The sequence below is a fragment of the Ursus arctos genome, unplaced genomic scaffold (assembly GCF_023065955.2).
Source record: "Ursus arctos isolate Adak ecotype North America unplaced genomic scaffold, UrsArc2.0 scaffold_4, whole genome shotgun sequence".
NCBI lineage: Eukaryota > Metazoa > Chordata > Mammalia > Carnivora > Ursidae > Ursus > Ursus arctos.
This window is the reverse complement of record NW_026623056.1, coordinates 24,191,965-24,208,549: the sequence shown is the minus strand read 5'-3', so window position 1 is coordinate 24,208,549 and position 16,585 is coordinate 24,191,965. Positions and strand designations below refer to the sequence as shown.

At 41.7% G+C, this 16,585-nt stretch overlaps 1 protein-coding gene across 1 annotated transcript in view; it reads left to right on the top strand.

Moving 5' to 3' along the window:
• The window catches only part of ATP13A5 (ATPase 13A5), an 86,498-nt gene that overhangs the window by 37,153 nt on the left and 32,760 nt on the right, over positions 1–16,585 (top strand). The window contains exons 13-20 of the mRNA XM_044383851.3: positions 1,855–1,916; positions 3,599–3,749; positions 6,073–6,159; positions 6,835–6,991; positions 8,945–9,062; positions 12,302–12,426; positions 13,227–13,387; positions 15,618–15,743. Coding sequence (XP_044239786.2) covers positions 1,855–1,916; positions 3,599–3,749; positions 6,073–6,159; positions 6,835–6,991; positions 8,945–9,062; positions 12,302–12,426; positions 13,227–13,387; positions 15,618–15,743 — 987 coding nt within the window. The remainder of the gene's footprint in view (positions 1–1,854; positions 1,917–3,598; positions 3,750–6,072; positions 6,160–6,834; positions 6,992–8,944; positions 9,063–12,301; positions 12,427–13,226; positions 13,388–15,617; positions 15,744–16,585) is intronic.

The following is a 16,585-nucleotide window of genomic DNA, read 5'->3' as shown; positions in this document are numbered from 1 at the left end:
GAGAAGTTTGAACTCTAATGATCTCTAAGTGTCTTTCTAGCTTTCACATTGTAAAACTCTACCAATATGCTGTTGGAATAAAGCACCCCACAATTAACTGAAGCCCCATCTACTGTTATTTCCATTTAGAAGACATTTCACCACTGGGCTTCTGAGTACATCTGTTCCCATATATTTCTAGTTTATGTTGCTTTATTATAAATCAAGTACTCTCTTTTCTATCCAGTTCGACCCAAGCCTGGGCTAGTATTTATGCTAAGAAGTTTGCTTTCTCATCTTACTCCCTTTACAACTGCAACTATAATTTAGTTTTCTTTCTGTTCATGGCTAGTTTTATTGTATAAGGATCATTTTCACACAGAGAAATAACACAGTCCCATTTCTGTTTTGCTACGGTATCAATTCTGTTGTCATGTTTCAAAATATTGATGTCTAAAAAATATAATCTGAGCATCAGGAAAACATTTCAGTTTGAATCAAACTGCTAACTCTTTTTGAAATGGAACAACTCAAGAGGATTTGAAATCTAAACACACAGGTTGGGACCCTTATACAATGCAGGAAGGAAATGAAACAAATAGATTTTTGCTGTTGTTCTTCCAGGAATAACTCACACAAAGCTAGTTAGTTTTCTGTGAAGTCCCAATGAATCAACGAAACCAAGATTCCTTAATTCTTTAATTGGAAGTCTGGTATGGGTTTTGTCTTTCTGCATACTTTGCAAAATGTATTTAACATTTGTCTAGACAGGCTGGATTCTGGTTCTTTCTCTTCAGCCTACTGGCCACTGGACCTTGAGGCTGCCCATTTCACCTCTAACCTGAGAATGCCCCTTTCCTGTTTACTCAATTGTAAGAATTGGAAGACTTGTAAGCACTTCACTGTAAAGCATTATGCTGACTTAATGTCTTCTAATGACAGAAATGTTGTTTGATAGAAGACTAGAAAATTCAGTGTCTTATACAGAAATAACTTTTAAAAGAATGATGACAGAGACCTGGGTGTCAGTATCAAAAAAGGATATACCCCAGCCTTTGGTAGTGCTCTGCTCAGCTTTGACAGTGCTGAAGCAGTGGGGCCTCGTGCTTACTCTGGGAGTTGGCTTCTTGCATAAAGACACCGGGGTCTGTAATTAATAGTGGACTCTGAAGTAATGAACAAATTCAAAGTGCTGTGATAGTCCTTAGTTTCATGTTGCTTTCTCTGTTACATTATGTGACAAACACCCTCTCATAATACAGCAAATCAAATCTCCGAAACATTTTCCTCTTGATCTAACAATAAAACCCATTCATGGGCATTAATGAATATTTATTATTAGCACTTCATTTCTTTCTAAATTCTCAAAGCCCTTTATCAACATTTCATTATCAATCTGGACAGTCACCATGCCACCCATATTTTAGAAAATTGCTATGAACCAGATGGCAAACTATGAACTAAATCGTCTTGAAAAGAAAGAAAAAATTCTGAGCTCTGCTTTAGAAAGACAGCAGGTGCCAACTGAAAAGTCAAACTCGCGCTGGTTCTTATTGGATTTCCATTCACTGAACACCTCTCGTTTAACAACAGCAAGTACAACAATAAACACACAAAAACAAAACATTCGCATTTTGTTGTAATGACTAGTATCTAGAGTCATTTAATTATCAACATAGGCTTTTGGGGAATCGTTTGTCACTTGCTGAATCTTTCCTTCAGGTACCCTTCTGGGATTTAAAATTTGATGTCTACAAACAAGAGATTTGGACAACTAGATCTACTTTAATTTCTTGGGAACTTGGGCTTTGTTTAAGTCATGATATAATTAAAAGCTCTAAATTTTATGTTAACACCAATTCTAATTTCTTCCAGACTGGCACTCTTACAGAAGATGGGCTGGACCTCTGGGGGACTGTCCCGACTGCTGACAACTGGTAGGCACTTTAGCGAAGATGGAATGTGAGATTGGTGTGGTTACTTTGGTGCTACTCAGATCCATCCTTCCAGTGGTGAGGGATGAATGTCATGTAAAATATATATAATAATTTACTAGAACTAGTTCCCAATTATTCTAATTTGTTAAATTAAATTAATTCTAAGTACAAAATCAGACAGGGAAAGTAGGCCTTCAAACTCCACATGAAAAACAGAATGAGCTGGATGAGTAAGGAATTGAATGAATAAAACAGAGGAACAAAGAGTAAAATCAGAATTGTGCTCAATTAAAAACTGCAAAGAATTGCTGGGGGCTACTGGGCTGGTGGGAGGTGGGGTGGGGGAAGTCCAAAAAGGAAGAGCTCTTTCCCCTCCCTCATGGAGCTCACATCTCATGGGAAAAAAAGTCACAAATGCACCCACCTTCTATGCACAATACAGGCTGTGGAAAGGGCTACTATTAAGGCACACATATCAGAAGAGAGAAGAAGAAACAATAGTGGTTGCTTGATATAATATACAGTCCTGGATTTTAGAAAAACATAGTAGAGAAATGGTAGAAAATAATTTTGAAAAGGAATGAATGAGGAAAACCACCTGACCGAGATACAACTTGAAAAAGAATCTTGAAGCATGTATGGCTAAAATTTTTATAGACATGGCTAAAAGCTGGCCGTGGAGGGGGGAGAGCAATTACAGAGATGCTACCCCAGAATGGAGCTAAGGAGGGCAGGGCCCTAGCTCCCTTCTCTGTGGGGCTGAGATCTGCCTTCTCAGTCCAAGTGCAAATCCCTCTGCTCCTAATCTCTGGATACTCCACATTGGCTCCAAACATGGCTGAGGCTCTGTCATTGAAGGAGTCATTCAGGAGCTCCCCAAGACAGTGATGGGGCCAAGTGTAGCTCTGGCACAAGATAGCAGACAGGCAGTGGGACGTTGCCGAAGATATTTGGGTTCAACCCTACTCATGTGGTTCAGCTCCTGGTTGTTCAGATGGTGGGGCCAGGCTTTTGTCCAAACAGGCACTGCTTTGCCCTTTATTGGCCAGACTGTGAAAGGGGAATGGAATGTTTGCAGCTTTCACCCCTCCTCTCCTTCCCTTTCCCCAAGTAAGATTTTGGGATGTAGAGAAAACTGGATACAATCACTGTTTGGTTGTAAGATGGGAGGAAGGGGAAGATTAACCCAGCCAGTCTACTATCATAGAGGAAAGTGAGCTTCAGATGTTGGATATCCATGCCAGAAGTTTCAGGAAATAGGACAAAAGGAAATAGGACAAAAGGCTGAGTCATGAAAAACATTTCAGAGCCCAGGTATGCTTTTACTTGAAGGAAAAAGAAATCAGCAGAGAGTCTTCCTTCGCATCCCTTCTACTTCACTGGCCCAGAGACCTCTTGCCTGGGGGTGTGGCTTTCTAGAGCCTACTCTGTAGAGCTTGCAGGTGTCAGTCTGAGCCTTCCCCTACTACTCCCACCACAGGTGCTGGCTGTAAGTAATCTGATAGAAGTCTTTGTGATTATATCCAAACGCTCAGACTTTATACAGGGCATGGGAAGCTATGGAAGGATTTGAGCATAAGAGTTAAGTATTATTAAAACTACATATTGGTAAGATTTAAGGGGTGGAATGGGTAAAATGATTTTCTTGAAGACCTTCACTTATTAATCATCTTCCATATCAGTTTTCAGGAAGTCCATAGCTTTGCCTCAGGCAAGGCTTTGCCATGGAGCCCACTGTGTGCCGCCATGGCCACCTGCCACTCTCTGATCCTTCTCAACGGGACCATCCAGGGAGACCCACTGGACCTCAAAATGTATGAGGGCACTGCCTGGGTAAGGTGATAGTTTCTTGGTGCATCTAAATGAGAAAAACTTGAAGAGATCCTTACTGGGAATGGTAAAGCTTTTCTAACTGTGGTTGAAACCCAGAGAAGATTTATAACAATATGTGAATTAAGTTCTGACTCTACCTGAATTTCCCAACCTCTGCTCCAAAAAACTCTGTTAATGAGTGCAACATGAAAGTGTTCCATGATCAAATAGTTTTGAGAATTGCTCTTTTAAGAAACTAAAGTTGATTTCTTAATTACAGGATTTCTTTAATATATTGTGGTACACTGTGAATATTCAAGAGTGACTATGATATGCAGCATTGACCAAACCTACTTGACCACAAAGCCTTGACAGGCCAAAACATGGTACAATTAATCTCCGTAACACCCTCAGAGCAACGGTAGGCAAAAGCAGTGCTGTTCAGTGTAGTAGCCACTGGCCACGTGTGGCTATCGACTACTTGAAATGTGGCTGTGCAACTGAGAAGCCGAATTTTCAATTTTATTCAATTTAATTAATTTAAATGTAAGTAGCCACAAGTGGCTGGTAGCTACTGTGTTAGACAGTCTAGGTCTAGACACCAAACTGAAGGTCCCGCAGTTCAACTGGTTCAGTTTTTTGAGCTGAGTATGAATGATGGTTGAAGGGCATAACACCATCCTGGTGGCTGTCATGACATGGTGGGCAGACCTCTCACCTCCACCACTTTCTAGCTGTGTGACCCCAAATCCAGAACCAAGACTCTGAGTCTATTACCTCACATGGGCATTAGTGATAATGGTGACTCATTCACAGGCTTGTGGTAAGCATTGAGCCTATGAGCCTGTTGGGGCTGCTTGCACGGAAGAGTGCCCAGTAAGTGGAGGGCACTCATTTTTTCATTCACAATTTAATTAATTACATTATTCTGCTCTCAAACAACAACAACAAACCCATGTTTTAAAGCTACTGACAATGATACATCAACTACAGAACAGCAGTTAAACAGAATGGTGAAGGGATGGAAACAAATGATTACAGGGACATGAAATACACCTCACAAAGGCTAATTTAAAGATGTATAGAGGGAAAATTGTAGCTTTCTAGAAGCCAAAGTAATGAAGAAGAAACCTGATTAACAGGGAAATTTCTGATATCAGTAAGTTAAAATTCGAGCATTTCCTGTGGAGAGATTTTTGACATAAAGACAAAGCAGTAATCACTTTCTTGGATCTTAATGGGGAAGAATTAGTGTAATCATTACAATGTCCTCAGCAGCATCATTCACGTTGACACAATGACGAGCTGCTGAGGGTCATTATTACTATATGTGACTTTGATCCTGGTTCCGACAGTGCCTCTTCTCCATCGGGGGGGGGGGGGGGCGGGGTTGATCTGTTTGTACAAATAACATGCAAGTTTGGGTCTTGCGTGGGAACATCAGTCTTTAGTATTAGCTCTGTAAGAAGAACTGTCTTTAAGAACACTGGTATCCCCCCCAAACAAAGCATGAAAGTACAAGGTGATTCGCTGAGTTTAAAGCTGGGTGAGAAGCAGTCTCCAGTTAAATATCCTTTGGTGGTTAGGAACCTTTCATGAAACGTAAGGGGGGGAATATCTTTGTAGACTCTAAGAATTTTAGCACTAGAAGGCATATCAGAATGTTTTACAGAAGAAATTTGAGATCTGGAGAAATGGAGTAATGTCCCCAAGGTTAAACAGGTAAGTGACAGAACAGAAGCCAGATGTTGTCTCCTATTTTCTGATTGGTACAATGGACAGCCTTTCCCATATTTTCAGTTAATATTGGCTTCTCAGATGGTATAACTTACACTGTTGTAACACCCAGGGAATACAAACCATTTTCAAACATGCATTCTGATTTGTTAGCAACTAACTTGCTAATTCTCTAGCTAACCAATTAGGTTAGTAACACAGATATAGAATAAGAAGTAATACCATGTTTATCTTAAGACCCAACCCTAACTCATCTGAGGGCTAATGTGCTCAGCTGTATTGGAGAGTAGATCTCTACTTAAACTCTCGTCCAGTTACTAGACATACTATTCAAGAAGAGCCATTGGCCTGTAGCTAGCATTTCTTCCATCAATTACTACTTAAAAAGTAGTCACAATATTTCTGGCTTTTTGACATTCTACAATAAGGTCCTTAATATAAATCAATGCAACAGAAATTTGACAATGATGGTATTCAGATAATTGGCCTAGAAGAGAAAATATGTAAAAGGGGCTTTGAAAAGATTCGAGTGCTATGCAAATGAGAGGTATTTCTTTCTTATTATTTTTCTCTGAGGAATCTTATGAACGTTTTCATTTTAAAACAGATAATGGAAGATTGCAATGCAGACTACTGCAAATTTGGGATGTCAGATTCAAACATCATAATAAAACCAGGACCAAAAGCCAGTTGGGTATGATTTGCTTTTTTAAATCAGATGGCTCTTTCTCCTTGAAACTAGTAAATCTCTCCTCACTTTCACTTATTTTTATATTCCTATTATTGTGCCTTATCCTAACAGTGTCTATGGGTTTGCTCACTCCTTCATTCCTGAATCTATCCTTTAATTTATTCATGAATCTGTCCTTTAATTTATTCAACAAACACTCACGGAGTGTCTGTGTAAGTTACAGCAGTATGCTAGGTGCTAAAGGATAGAGTGATTTCAGAGCTAGACATGTTGGGCTCTGTGTTGGAGAAATGCATGGGTGGGTAGAAAAATCCATATAGGTGCAAATAAGTGCAAGACAATGTGCCAAGTGCTATAATAAAGCTGAAGAAAGAGCTGCAGGAGTCCAGAGGTGGGAATGAATATTGTTTCTGAGAAAGAGAAGCACCACAGACGAAGTGACCTATGAACTTTGCCTGGAAGATAATTAGGATTTCTCCAGGCAGCCATGGGGAAGGGCTTTGCAGACCAGACAACTTGATCAGGGAGTCGCCTTAGGGACAGGCAGAAAATGTGTGACAAATACACCACTTCATGATGTCCCTGGGTTCATGCCAGAACAAACCCTGTTTGTTGGTGTGGACCTGCTGAATCTCACGTACAGGCATCTTAAGCTTCCCTTTCTTGGCGCTCCCTCAGAGTCCCGTGGAAGCCATAGCCATCTTGCGCCAGTTTCCGTTTTCCTCAAGTCTGCAGAGGATGTCTGTGGTCGCTCAGGTGGCAGGGGAGGACCATTTCCATGTGTACATGAAGGGTGCCCCAGAGATGCTGGCCACGTTCTGCAAGTCTGAAACAGGTACTCGTTTAATTGACCCTCTTCTCTTTCAGGAGGTAAAATATTTTCGAAGCCCAAATACATAAAGCACACAAGTCTAAATCAATGAATGTGGAAGTGATGGTTTACCCAGTGAAGGAGAGGTGGGCCCAGTAGATCTGATAAGGCAGAGGTGAGAATTTTGAGGCAGAAAGGCAGAGAGTAAATATCTGGCTTAGGTCCACCCAGAAAAGTCCAACCACCATGGGGTATCAGGAAGGAGATGTGAAGCAAAGATCGGGAGCCAAAATAGGAAGCTATGTGAGGGCCTCCAGGAAGGGCAAGAATGAGGAGGGGACAGGTCTAGACACTACGCTTATCCTGCAGCTGGGGTGCTCCGCCCACCACCTCTGGGGGCTGGCACCATGCCAAAGGCCGTGCAGATCCATGGAAGAATATAGACAAGATAAATCTTTTAGAGAAAAAGTGATTAGAGTAAATTAGATGGTATTAGAATAATGTAATTGATCATTTTCACAGCAATTTCATCTTTCTGGGCCAGATTTTGAGCAGATTTGTATTGTTTCTTAGTCTTAAAAACATATGCACCCTCTAAGCGGCAGCCTGGATTTGTAAGAATATTGTTGCATTCAAATGAGTTCATTTGGATAAAATTGGTCTTTTTCTCCTGATTTTCATCTATATTCTCCTTATGATTGCTGATAGCCATCAACTTGTGCACGCAATTCTAGATTTGGCAAGTGATTGCTTTAACTTCTTCCTCTACTTAGAGCCATTTTTACCTGAGAAGTGGCCCCTTTTTTCTGACTTTGATCTTCCTCAGAGCTGCCATTACCTCTATCACTCTATCCTTCATAGACTGATGGCCTATATTTTGCTGTTTAATTTTTTTTCAACCTCATAGATACAAGGTAAGTATCCTCTTGAAATTTTAATTGGTGACTATTGCCCCTGCTCTATTGTGAGGGTTTGAGTCTGTCACTTCTCACCTCTCATCCTTCTGGTAGCACTTCCAATTCTTATTGTCCTTACCTCAGATCTTTGACATATGCTAATAATGACTGCAGTGATTTCTCCCCCTGCATTTAAGAGAGAGAGAGAGCCAAAGTCTTCTTTGATCCCCACCTCCTGGAACATTTTAGAACTACAGAAAGTCTGAGCTGAATGGGGACAGAAAATTCTATACCCCCTCATTCTATGGATGGGGAAATTGAGGTATAGAAGAGAGACCTAACAAGCCCAAGGTCAGAGATCTAGTTGGCAGTAGAGTGGAGACTAGAAATCAGGTGTTTTGCTACCTAAGCCACTATATACTTCCATTATGCTGTACTTCTTTCTAATACCCTTATAGGCACTCTACAAACCATAAAGATTTTATAAATATTTTAATATTAGTTATGACTACTATGCCAAAATACACAAATGTTGGCATTGTATCATCTATCATGTAAAGCAGGGATTGGCAAGCTTTTCTGTGAAGAGCCAGGTAGAAAGTATTTTAGGTTTTGCAGGCCACATGGTATCTGTCTCAACCACTCAACCCTGACATTGTGACCCCAAAGCAGCCATAGATGGTAAACAAATGGGCATGGCTGCCTTTCAATAAAACTTTATTTATAAAAACAAGCAATGGGTCAGATTTGGCCTATAGTTTGCTGACTCCTGGTCTAGAGGATCGGCTGTTTCCCTCATCTTACCCATGTAGACCCGCTCCTGAGACCTGTCCTTTTTAAACCCAGCCAGTGGATTTGACACCCAGTTGATGACCAGTGTATCTTTGGCATTCATTTCTGTCAGAATAATAAGAGTACACTGATGAAGTTGTTTTTGGCTTTTAGCTGGAGCTGTACTTTTTCTATTAAAGTGTTTTTTGGGGTTTTAAACAGGGTACAGTGACTGGTTACCAGAGCCTTGTTTAGGAGCTGGGAGCCTTCCATGTGATCTTACATTTACCTCTTTCTTCTCACGTGACAGTACCCAAGGATTTCCCACAGAAACTGAGGAATTATACAGTACAAGGCTTCCGTGTCATTGCCCTTGCCCATAAAGACTTGAAGATGGAGAAGCTTTCAGAAGTACAGAATTTAGCCCGGTAAGGGACTCAGAAATCAGCACGAGAGCAGGGTCCATGTGCATCAAGTAAATGAATGTGGAGATGGACAGGACAACTCGAGTCACACGAACGCCTCCTGGAGATGGAGACTCATCTCATCCAATCTCCTAATTTGGAGATAGGCGACTCTAAGCCATACTGGGGAAGACTTGCTGAGGTCACAAAGCTGGTTGTTGGTAGACCAAGGATGGCAGTCCAGATCTCCTGATTCCAAAAGTCAGTGAGTTATCTCTGCCCTGTGTTCCATCATCCCATCAAAAATAACCAACATTCCTTCAGCCTTGGAATATTATGTGGCTGACTGACTGGGAGTCCCAGCTCCTTGAAAGAAGGAGACAGTGGGCACTGTGACAGACCTCCGGCATCCTTCAGACCTAGCTTCTTTCACAGCTCACTAGTACACCTCCCTCAGATCTGGAGAGGTAGTGAGTGCAAGTTGAGTTATATGAAATAGAATTCAGTATTCTTCATTACATTAAGGGTATAAATCATCCTCATTACAGGATAATCTGCAGATTCTTTTTTCTTTTAATGTTTCTCAGTTTTTAAAGGTTATTTTTGGTTTGTCCAAGACAAAGGAGTAGTGAAATACTGTGGAACATTGAATAAGAAATTACCTATGCATTATTATCTTTGATTTTGGGTTGCTGATCGAGTGACCCTCATTTATATACAATTAACACCTTTGCATAAGATGTAGATATCCTTGGTTCAGTGTAACTATTTACAACCTCTATCCATCTGCTCTAATGAAATCGTTGTCCCTTCCTTACACTGTGTCTGTTTCTCTCATCTCTAAAGTGTAGGATTGGATGACCTTTAAGGAGCCTTTCAGCCATGACATTTTAATCTTCTAAATAGAATCACAAAGATCATTTTGAAATAAATGAATGGTACTCTCAGATTTAATATTCAAGGTGTTAGCTGTTCGTAAGCAAGCATGAAGGCCCATAACACACAGGATTTTGTAGTTTTTCAAGACAAAAAAATTTTAATAGCAAAAGCTAGAGTTATGTGTGAAGAAAAAAATGTATGTAGCTAGACAAGGAGGATACCCACCACCCAGCTGCCACATACGAGTACTGCTGTGATGTTCTCATTTAAAAGTCACTAGTGAGATAGCCATCATTATAAATATAATAAAATAAGAAAGTGATGATACAATGTGCTAGATTTCCAACCATCTCAGTTTTTCATAGAGAATATCAACCCCCTTTTATGCTTCTTAATTTTTAGTTACTATTTTCAAACAGAGAAAAGGAAAAATGTTTTGAGTTTTATCACAGTCACATTATATTTACCAAAGTTTCCCAATAAGGAAAATCAAAACTTTTCTTTAAAAACTGGTATCATAACAGGGAAGTAGAAGAGTTTCTTTTTTTTTAGGGGGAAAAAATAAAAAACAAATCCAAACTAGAAAACAGAAGAAATACTTTATCAAAATTACTCTTTCATTGGTTTAGCAAATTTCTATTGACCTTGACTCTGTGTGGGATGCCCTTCAAGACACTGAAGATTCAGAAGTGAATAAAATAAAATCTTTGCCCTCAGGAGCTTGCATCCTAATTGGGAGAGAGAGATAATAATGCCATTTTACATGGGGTGATCTTCGAGTCCTCTGAGGAGGTGACATCTGAACAGAAAAATGCATAAAGTAGGGGAGCAAACCATGTGGCTGTCCAGAGGAAGAGCATTGCAGGCGATAGGAAGAGTGGGCCTGAGGGCCCTGACACAGGATTTTGCTGGGCACGTTGCAGAGCAGCAAGAGGCCTAAGTGCCTGAGTTGGTGAAAGAAAGGAAGAGTCGAAAAATAGAGACCAAAACCAGAATACACTGGTGAGAAGATTTCTGGATCTTTCTTTTAGTTCTAGCTAATTAGAAAATATTAATCCAATTTATAATAGAAAGTCATGAAATTAAATGATGGGAATTTAACGCACTCTGTATTGGGTAGATCTTCTGTTATAATATTCTCTGAGATCACTAAGGCAGGATTCATATCTAATTACCTGAGTATTTACCAAAGTGCCTACTATAAGATCTAAAACAGAGTAGTTATTTGGTGAATGGACTTTTGAAGGAAGATGTAGTAACTGGTTCTCTACTCCAGAGAGAAGTTTCTTCACTATGTTCCCATCTAAGTTTGAGTTATATTTTTCATCAAGAAATCCAACTCTGATCTTTCTCTTAAAGAAGGTTTACTGACCATGGGTTATTTCCTCTCCCTCCCAAGTGCTACCAACATGATAGAAAAGAAACAGTATCAAAGAAAACTAGACAAGCAATAAGTGCAGATGAGAGACTTCTGTACGTTTCTGTAAGATGGGAAGTAGGTGGGGGGGAGTGGCAGCTGAATCTGCAGATGGAAGAAGCATAGTCTACACCATGCCGGAGAGAGAGAGTGCAGGAGAGGGAAGTTGCTTCACCCCATGGAATCCGAGAGGCTGAGAATCAGCTCTGTCACATACTGTGGAAGGTGGAGGTGGGATGGGACCCAATATCAGGGTTGACTGACCATACACAGCAAGGTTAGATCCCTGGGTCTCCCTCTCCTTCTGCAGTCTTAACTCCTCTCTGGACAGAAAAAGAAACAATGTGAGATTAAGAAAGAGATCTTGGCCCCACATTTACTTTTTAAAAAGTCACCTGAGATTTACTCCATTCCTGAGGAGAGGTCCCACATAGTAAATGCAACCCAGTTAGACTCCAAGCTTCCAATTTAAAATTCTGAAAACTTTTCAAATGCCTGGCTGATGTCATGTGTTTTCTGGAGGTTACAGATGGAGGTTGAAATAAATGATTCCATATTTGACTATTACCATAGTATCTCATATGCAGTACATACTTAATCAATGTCTAACTAAAATTATTACAAGGTCAAAAAAGGTCTTTGAAATAAAAATATATATGATTAAGAAGTTTTAAAAACCAACAGAAGAGTTGGTAGATAAGCACATTGCTTTTAAAAATGGAGTTGAAACTGGGAGACGTTGCTAAAACATATAGAAGGGGTTACCTCTGGGAAGGAGAAAGGGTGAGGGGGTGTGGAGACAGGGACTATTGGTTTTCATCACCAGCTTTGGGTTCTTTCTGATTTTTAAAACATATGCATGTATTACATTGATAAACTTAGAAATTTTTTTAAAAGGAAGAAATAAAGTTCAACTGTCAAGACTACATAAATAAGCTTTAAAATTTATTTTCTCCTGAATCCAAAGAGAGAAGGCAGAGTCAGAGTTGACATTTCTGGGACTTCTCATAATGGAGAATCGCTTGAAAAAGGAAACGAAACCAGTCTTGAAGGAATTGAGTGAAGCCCGCATCAGGACGGTGATGATTACTGGTGTGTGTTTCTGGAGGCCTGGTGCATTCCGTGTATCTCAGGAATCAGAAAAGACTATGTGAGCTGAGTGGGTTCATGTGGCTGAGATAGAGGGAAAATTGCTAAGCTGTCATTGCTAAGCCCCCATTACCCAGGCATATGTGCAGCAGCCCTAACACGAACAGCCCTAAGCTTTGGTGGCAGGGACCATACTTCATTCTTAAAGTCTAATGTCCCCTCTCCCTACCTAGGCTTGGCACAGTGCTAGTCAGCTCACAGTAAATGTTTAAACACAAGAATAGATACGTGCTCCTCAGGAACCTCAGTGAGACTTCTGTGTAAAGGGTATAAAGACTCTACTGGGCTGTCCTTCAGGGCTGTGGGGCAGGCATGGCATATGCTGATCCAATCCAAGCACGGCTCAGCTTTCCATGTTCTGTTCTCTATTTGGCAGCAATGCAGATCCCCAAGATGGTTCCATGCTATCAGAGTGGGTCCATGATACCGTCACCACTCAGGGCTGTCAGTCTCTTAAAGATCTGTCATAAAGTGCTTAACCGTGTCTTTCTTCATTCGTGCATATTTTGGAAGTAAGCAATATCCAGAACATGGTGCTACTGTGGGAGGGAGAGGCAGGCATCGTTTTTGACCACTAGGAACAGAAAAGCTTGGGCAAGAGGTGCCACCAAATAAGACAGAAGGAGGGAAATGCCCCCCAAAGAGCACCAACAATGTGGTATGGCCACTCAGAAGAGGCAGAGCTCAGTTCTGGCTGCTGAGAGATTTATACAGAAAGCAAGTTGACTCTCTTTGTCATCTAGGTGACAACCTTCAAACAGCCATTACTGTGGCAAAGAATTCTGAAATGATTCCTAGAGGAAGCCAAGTGATCCTTGTCGAAGCCAATGAACCAGAAGATTTTGTTCCTGCCTCTGTGACTTGGCAGCTGGTCGAGAACCAAGAGAATGGAGTGGGAAGGAATGTGAGCAAATGTTAGAAGGCCCCTTGGTGGCCTGGGCTGATGGCACATAGTCCTGGTCCCAGGAGCCTTCTCTCGGCATTAGAAGTCACCACGGTCAAAACCCCTCACAGCTGTCCAGAGTTCTGCAGTTTGCAAAGCATTTAGCATTTCCACCAGCACTTCTCAGCCCTGGCTGTGCAAAGAAGTCACCTGGAAGAGTTTTTAAGCTTCCAGTGCCAAGGCTTTATTGATTAAATCCAAATCTCTGGGTTGGGAGCTTGCACTAGCCCTTTTCTCCCCAAGATTCCGATATGCGGTCACGGCTGAGAACCAGTGATTTACATCCATATTTTCCATTTGGTTTTCACAGTCAGCCTATACAGTTGACAAACTGTTCATTTTGCAAATGAGAAAACTGAGGCCCAGCAAGGTAAGCTTACCCAAGACACATGACTGGCTAGTTGCAGAGCAGGAAATAAAATTTAAGTCTGTCTGATGGCACCCAGATCCACAGGCATTTAGCTTGTGCTGTGCCTGTGATGTGAAGTTAACAGGTGTTGGGCTTCTCTAGATGACAAGCTTCCTGTGCTTTTGTGAAGAAAATGAGCTGCAGCCTGACATCCTATCACTGAATGTAGCCCCTCTGCCTACATGTAAGTTCAAAGAGATGGTCCTCCAGGTGGTAAATTACAAAAATGTTCCCTTCCTCAAGACTGACCAGCCCTTTGGATTGTTAAGTGTGGAGTAGGCCTTGTTCAGTATACAAACTGCACAACTGTACAGAGTGATTTTGCCCCTACGTGGCTCAAACCCCATTGCATTGGCTGTAAAAGATGGCAGCTCTCTCTATGTTTTCAGCAGATTTCTGGGGCTTATTTCCTTGCAAACTCACTTGCTTTTGTGTCAATGCATGTTACCTCCATTACACTGTGTGATAAAACTCAGGTCTTCCCTGATTTTTAAAAAACAGTCCACTCACACTACCCGTTCACCTGTGTAATACCTCTACTGAATTTTTGGTTGTTGCTGTGAGAAGTCACATCACAGTTTCAGGCTTTTTCCTCCTCTCTGGATCCCTCCCACCGCACTCTCCTTCTCAAGCCTTCCAGTGAAAACAGAAGAAATTCTGTCCTTACCTCGTGTGGAGTGCTTTCAGCATATCTTTTGTTGGCTGTTTTGCAATGGCGGATGGAAAGGGAGGGGTGGATGGCTTTGCCTCCCAATTCAGCACATCAAAATATTCTTCTTCCCAATGCTTTCCCTCAGATGGATCCCTCTAATGAAAAAAGTATTCTCACCTTTTATACTACTTAACCTCAGAGTCCTACACTAATGTAAGGACCTTTGAGAAATGTTGCATGAAAAGGCATGACGGCTGTCGGCACAATGAATGCATGTGCATTCATCCGGAGCTCTCTCTTGGGGCTAAGCCAGGTGGGGCTAGAATGAGGTGATGGGACACATTGACAGGTGGAGGGCAGGAGAGAAAGGGTCTCAGCAAAGGAGTCAAACTGGTGCAATGGCACATAGGGTATGCAAGAGGAACTGGGCACCATGAGGAAACATGTCACCTGTTGAGGTGGGGAGAAGGCAGGTGCTGTAAGGAGTTAGGCTCCAAAGAAGGAGTCTGCCTATTTTACAGGGAGAAATTGGGGCATGATGTGTGAATGAATGAATGAATGGTAAAAGATCTTAGGAAATAAAAGTCTGCGTGAAGAGGAGAAGAAAGAGAAAGGAAGAATGTTTTCTACTCTTCCTTGGAATCACTAACTAGTACATTGGAAGGATTTTCTCGGTAGACTGATACCACACATAGTATCTCCTAGGAGAGGATCCCAAGCATTATGTTGTCAATGTCTCATATATTCATGTAATTTGGGGAGGACATTGTGAATGTCTTCTTTATATGAGTCTAAGTTCCACAGACAACGCATTATGTATTTACTGTTACATAACTTTTTAAAAAAGATTTTATTTATTTAGTTGACAGAGATAGAGACAGCCAGCGAGAGAGGGAACACAAGCAGGGGGAGTGGAGAGGAAGAAGCAGGCTCCCAGCAGAGGAGCCTGATGCGGGGCTCGATCCCAGAACGCCAGGATCACGCCCTGAGCCAAAGGCAGACGCTTAACGACTGCGCCACCCAGGCGCCCCTGCTGTTACATGACTTTAACGCACTTCCTTCCACACCATATAGGAAAGCAGAGGCATTCCTTGAGAACCCCTGTGGAAACCATGCCCTTTTGAATTTAGGAAACCTACCTTAGCATTGGGAACAGTTCAGTGCCTGACGGAGCAAGAGGGAGCTGTTACCATTTTGCGATGAGTGGGAAATCATACCAAGTGATATTTCAGCATTTCAACAGCTTGCTTCCCAAAGTAAGTACTGGTGAAATGAAGTGTTTTGTTTTGCTCTCAAACTAGTGAGCCAAAAAAGAAGAGAGTAGTGAAGGTGATGATCAGTGAGGTGGTCTCAGATTTGGGCAAGAAACACCCCCAAAGGGGCACTGCTCCTTCAGAAGTTCCCCAGCCCTACATGGTCCCACATATGTGCATGAACCCCTCTCCGGTGTCTGAGCTCTGGTCCAGCTCCTCACCCCCATGGCCAACCCAATCTCAGCCTCCCTCCATCTCTCCCTCCCCGACAAGGAGTACCTTCAAATAGTTCCAAATGCGCTGCCTGTTCTGTGGGTCAGACTCTCTCTGAAAGCCACCAACTCATGTCAGGCTGAGCTCTATCCCCCGTCCTGTCTGGATTCTTAAATTATAGCAGCAGGAAACAAAGGCTCCATGGTTTATTTTCAAAATCATTTGTTATCTTGTCCTCTGTGTGTCTATTTAAAAATAGTGCTGTGCAGGGTTGTTCTGTCAGTGTGAAGGAGATGAGTGGAGCACAGGCTGAGGGCAGCAACCATCTGTTAGCAGTTTCTTGAGAATTCTGTTGCCTTACCAGTCAAGGACCATTGAATCTCGACCCCAGAGGCTTCTAGAAAGCTGTTAGTGCAGTTCCTCCTTGAGGAGTTGGGGCAGCTGAGACTCAGGAGGTTAGGTCCCTGGTGGCAGTTTTGCCCAGCTAGTTGGACCAGAGCTGAGAATAGAACCTTGGTTCTCCACTCCTCATCTGTTGCTTTCCCTCTACCTACCCTGCAATTGTAGAGATGGTTTTTAGTGCAAAGAACTATATTTCCTTAAGCATTTTTGTCCCATATGCTCTGCTGCTT